The sequence below is a fragment of the Leguminivora glycinivorella genome, chromosome Z (genome assembly GCF_023078275.1).
Source record: "Leguminivora glycinivorella isolate SPB_JAAS2020 chromosome Z, LegGlyc_1.1, whole genome shotgun sequence".
Taxonomy (NCBI): domain Eukaryota; kingdom Metazoa; phylum Arthropoda; class Insecta; order Lepidoptera; family Tortricidae; genus Leguminivora; species Leguminivora glycinivorella.
This window is the reverse complement of record NC_062998.1, coordinates 595910-601909: the sequence shown is the minus strand read 5'-3', so window position 1 is coordinate 601909 and position 6000 is coordinate 595910. Positions and strand designations below refer to the sequence as shown.

At 38.7% G+C, this 6000-nt stretch overlaps 1 protein-coding gene across 1 annotated transcript; it reads left to right on the top strand.

Annotated features, from left to right (window-relative positions):
- Positions 1-411: 411 nt before the first annotated feature.
- On the top strand, positions 412-2516 carry LOC125240587. The gene is made up of 2 exons (XM_048148538.1): positions 412-438; positions 1940-2516. The coding sequence occupies exon 2, from the start codon at positions 1970-1972 to the stop codon at positions 2420-2422; it is 453 nt and encodes a 150-aa protein (XP_048004495.1). The 5' UTR covers positions 412-438; positions 1940-1969; the 3' UTR covers positions 2423-2516.
- The last annotated feature ends 3484 nt before the right edge of the window (positions 2517-6000 follow it).

The following is a 6000-nucleotide window of genomic DNA, read 5'->3' as shown; positions in this document are numbered from 1 at the left end:
ACAATTATTTTTCTGTCCTTACACGAATGATTGTCCTACAAATTAAAATGTGAAACCTTAATAATTTTTGACCAAATAAATCGAATCATCTTCAAAATATCCTCCTTTGGCTTTGAAGTACAAACGCAAATTTTTAGAACAAACAATGTACGACTGTACGGGTCATTATTTCAATGCATGAAACTGTGTTCAGACTTTATGTACAGAAAAGTATACGTAGTAAATTATATTTTATTAACTTTACGTGTTTATTGTGTTAATACTATTATCGTCCAATAATGTTTTTTTATGATATTGTAAAATATTTTTCTGAAATTTCCGATTTACGTAATAAACATCACGCTACGTGGTCAGTTCGAATGAGACATCGTCTACTGCTCACTACTGTTAAAAATACATATTTAGCAAAAACGCAATGTTAACTGTATATACTTGTGTGTAAGTATGTTGGCTATATATAAAACAAAATCATAAAAAATACAGCAATGATGAATATCAATATTGACATGATTTAATTTGTTCCTAAAACCATCATCACTTTCGTGGTCACTCATATTTAGTAATATTTTTGGCAAAAAAACTGGTCACATCGAAGTATTTATACGTTTTTTAAATATTAGCAACACCGATACTCTGCGTCAAAAGTTTGGTAAATATTTGGACACCGATGACGGACATCATTTATGAGTAATATTTTAAAATAATATTGTATCTTGTCAAGTCTGTACATTACGTTGTGTCAAGTTTGGTTATTCGAATGATTACATCCTCTTCTTGTATTAATGATTACAACTATTAATGTGATTTACAGTTCCTGTCAATGACATCACTGCTATTCCTCGTAAATAAACATTGGTCTTTCGATTGATCCGTGGAACATGGCGGATCGTTCTCTAAATATGTATTTTTTATTTTTGCATTCTGATGTTTAATGTAGGTATAAGTTTGATAGGATATTATGCAGTAAATAGCCTACGCAAAGGGTGCAGTTGATGAAGAATTCGTTTGGAGATGCGAATATCCAATTCTACAGACATCACTCGGCAGTTCGTGGTCCCGGCCGCCATCATGCTTTGTACTGCTGCTCCAGCTGTCCTCCAGTGCAACGGCCCACGAGGCTGCCATATTGAATAAATGAATAAATGCAACATCACGAATCATCATCATTATAATTAAGAGTACGTCGCGAAGGTGCAGCTGTACGCTAGGGCTAAATACGACTCCCACCCATTTGGAGTCGCTTCGTCTTCGAGGGATTTTAAACCCCCAAGCTCCACACGGACGAACAATCGTCTCCGAAACATGGCGGTTGGTTAACCATGGACACTCTGCAACGCCAGCACATACGCAGGGCAGAGGGCGGCCGGCAGGACGCAGCACCAGAACTCGATGAAGATATCATCGAGTTCAAAGTATTGAACAAGATCTGCGTCCTAGTACTCGTATGGCTGGCGCTAGCTACGTGTGAAGGAAAAATAAATGAACTGAAACTTTTTAGGTTATTTTGTTTCATTCACTCAAAAGAAATAGGTAGGTACTACTGCAGTGCTACTACTGCTCTTAGGTCTCTTTCAAATTTCATTCGACACTTTTATAAATCTGACATTTCTTATCATTACTTATTTAAAAAAAAACATTACACATACCTAGACTGTAAATCTATGGCAATATCATTTCGTTGCGGGAAAATAACCACTAAAATTTCACGGTGTATTTTGTTCTCAAGTTGTGTATATTTGATATGTACATAGATGCACAAGACAAGCATTCCGTATCGCCGTGTCTTGCGTGGGCGACGGTCGCCGTCGCGTCTCATACTTCCATATCAATAAGGTTTGATTTCGTATGCGTCGCATCGCCGTCGCCCACGCAAGCCACGGCGTATGTTAGCTCGGGAGTGGAGTGGTGTAGGTGAGTAATATGATTGAATATACCTCAGGAGGAGCCGGAGACGCACCGGCTGTACAGTATGAGCGACATGCACGCGAGCAACGGCGTGTGCGCGCAGCTGTACGCGTCGCGTGCGCGCGCGCGCGGCGAGTACAGCGTGCCGTGCGTGCACGCGTGCAGCGGCGAGCAGCAGCGCGCCGGCGCCGCCGCCTGCCGCCGCCACCTGCTGGGCCTGGGCCACGTGGCCGTGGACGCCGCCAGCGGCGAGCTGCTGGGCCTCGTCTCCTGGACCTGCGCCAACGCGCCCGCCGACATACGCCGCAGGAGCGGCCTGCCGATGCCGCTCGGCATAGTCGTGCCTAACAGGATGACCTTTTACATGGACGTGGACTGCAGCAGGATTATCAAAGCGGACACAGGGCATTGGAGTCGGCTGAGGAAAGGGTATTACTATTGGGCGTGTGGTGACATATACCTAGGACACCCTATCCCTGACAATAAAATCCCTAATAGAAAAGTGTTCGTGCTCTAAAAACTGCCAACAAAACCGTTCGTCGTCGTTAAAAATAAGAATAGATTTATAAAATTCCCGATATTTTATTATCATCTGACTTCCTCCGCGAGTACAATAGTGTATATATGTACGTGTACGTAGCGGGAGGAGTTATACGAAAATATGTATCCAAGGGAATTTTGACAATGCTAGTGCATTTTGTAAATAAGTAAGTTATTATTGCACCATTTTAACATTTTACAAATAAAAAAAATATATAAACAGAATGTTGAATGAGAGTATAGCTAGGTAACAACAGGCGGTCTTATTGCTAAAAAGCGATATATTCCAGATAACCTTAAGGTAGCTGGAAAACGGAACAGAAACAAAAGCTAACAGGCAGTGCAAGAACAAAAAATATAGAGAAAACCAAGACAAACACACATACATATATACCGAATATATAAATAAATATACCTTACATACACATAACACATACAAATACATACATAAATACAATAAATAAAAATGGCAACTTAAGATAGAGATAGACAGTATAATTTCAGCTGATTTTTGAAAATTGGAAGAGACTGCTATTAGTCTTAATTATACTGGTAAGGAATTCCACAACCGTAATATATTGTCTTTTCCATCACGGAAACCATAGGCTATTCCAAACCTTTGGGAGGGCTGCGCGTTGCGCGGAGCCAAAGCCAATACGTAAATACCCTAATGACACTTTAATGAAATGAAAGGGATAGACCGAAGTGGAATAAGTGGATGCTGCTCTTGCCCGTGTCGTGGGACGCACGCAGAGGGAGCACCCTAGCTAGCTGCAATCTAAAATGAACTGGGTTATTGAATGAAAGTGCTGGACTAAATACTGGACTATGGGATAAAAAACCGGACGCCAGTCTATTAAAACGGCATTCAACTATTTTCCCGGCAGACGGTGACTCGCCCCCGCGAGACGGGCCCCCACAAAAAGCGACATCTAAGATAGCTCAAGAGCAACATCGGTGTGAGAGCTCAAGGGTGTCGAGAGGTGTAGTACACCGCTTTCTGTCCCGCCCCGTCTTAGGCAAATTTTCACTTCCACCCCTGGAGCGTAATTGTAGCCCTAACGACTCCACTAGTTTTATTATTTATTTTTATTGCGATAAATTATTTTTTACGTTGTAACTGTGGGAGAAAAAATATCGCAATCTCGAGTCTTTAAATGATTTAAACTTTAAGCTAAATATACTCTCGTTTGCGATATATTTCCCATTGTGGGTAGTTACTATTATTATTTAAATTCCTCGTGGATTCCCAGAACCCACGAAAGCCTCGATTAGAATGAGGAGTTATGGTCCCTCTTAATCTATTCAGCATGTTTATTATTGTTTATTAGGCGCTTAACGCTGAAATGCATGATTATTTTCTTTTAGGGAGCATTACGTAACGCAATTTTTGAAGATTTTTGACCCTTCCCTCCCTTCCTTGTAACGCACCGTAACGTTCTACTGTACCCCCCCCCCCCTCTAAACGTTACGTAACATTCTAGTGGCCATTTTTACCCAAAAGTCGCAAAAAGTTATATTATTGTTTTTATCCTTGGTATAGTTTTAATTGCATTTGCAGTAATAATACTGAAACGAAAAGGTTTTCCAACTTGCGAGAACAAATTAAAAATGACGACCAGACTAATACAATCGAGGGATTCCTCGTAAAACGTAAATGGAAAGGGTTGCCAATTTGGGAGTTTTAATTTCCTAATTAAAAAAAAAACAATGTTACGTAACGTGTTGTAAGAAAGACCCGCCCCTATAACGTATCGTAACGTTTTACGAGACCCCCCCCCTCTCCCCCAAATTGCGTTACGTAATACTTGAACGCTCCCTTAGCAAGAAATTAATATATTTATGTGATACTCGTAGACAATAGTTTTCGGACTCTGAGAAAAATAATAAAAACAATTCCTTAATGAGCTATTTGAGGGTAGATTTTGTTTGTTTTTGTTGTATGTTTTTTAAATGCTTTTATTATGTACTTATTATTGTAAAAATCCTAACATGGAGACTGAAGAAAAATAAATAAATAGCTATAAAACGTATCTAATACTTGTCTTATTACGCATAACGCATAACTATGGATATGCGGCATGCAAAAATATACACCTTATGTCTAAAAATATGATATGCACATAAACTTAATTTTATATACAATCGAGACGTAGGTATAAGAGTTAAGTCACGCAAGCATGGTCGCGCGATAAATGATAAAACATCAGGCCGTCCCTATCGAACTTATAAAGAGTGCGACAGGGCGGCCTGATATTTTATGATTTATTTAATGAGGGCGATAAATGAAACCAATATAGAGGTAATTCATCAGTGTTATCATTAATTGAAAGGTGTTTTAAGGATGGAAAGATAAGTCTCTAAGAGGGAAACTGGGTAACCTATCGATGTTTCGAAAATCCTTTGTCCGATTATCACTTGTCCGAAAACGGTTGACAGAATTTTTATAATCCAAATACATTGTTTACCATACTTTTAATATGTCGCTAGTTTGCTATCCCACATTATCGTTTTCCCGAAATTCAATATCCAGAAGAACGGTTGCCAACTTTATCATTTGACAACCGATTTGTTAACCACCTTTTCATAAATCCCATGCTACGTAACATCGAAATGTCATTTTCCCTAATATCATTTTATAGAAATCAATAACCAGAAGAACGGTTGCCAATCTTATCATTTGACAACCGTATCGTTAACCACCTTTTCATAAATCCGATACTAACGCGACATCGAAATGTCATTTTCCCTAATATCATTGTAAAAAAAAATACAAAAAAAATTGGTTAGGTTACGTCACGGAAACAAACGTTTGCTAGAAAAGTGGGTTAGGTTAGGTTAGAACTGCGACCATACAGAAACAAACTTGTGCTAGAAAAGTGGGTTAGGTTAGGTTAGAACTGTGACCATACAGAAACAAACTTGTGCTAGAAAAGTGGGTTAGGTTAGGTTAGAACTGCGATCATACAGAAACAAACTTGTGCTAGAAAAGTGGGTTAGGTTAGGTTAGAACTGCGATCATACAGAAACAAACTTGTGCTAGAAAAGTGGGTTAGGTTAGGTTAGTACTGTGACCATGCAGAAACAAACTTGTGCTAGAAAAGTGGGTTAGGTTAGGTTAGAACTGCGATCATACAGAAACAAACCTTTGCCATAAACCCTTATGGCAAGGATTCTTAAGTCAAGTAATAACTGCGACCGTGAGGGTCGGCAACAAACTTTTGTTAGAAAATTAAGGATTTACTGAACTTTTGATATAGCGGCTTAATAATATTTCGAATTATAAAACTATACGCCATACAAAATAGCTGTCAAATGATACTTCGGAATTTTAACAAGTGTTAATTCGAATTTCGAACTTTTGATATAGCGGCTAAATAATATTTCGGATTAAAAACATTACGGGACAAAAAGTAGTTGTCAAATGATTCTTAGGCATTTTAATAAGCGTTGATTCGAATCATAAGCGAAACAAAATTATAGCGAAATAAGAATGGAGAAAATAATAATAGGGGAAAAGTACTTTCGGGCAAACAAAACTTAGGGCAATTAATA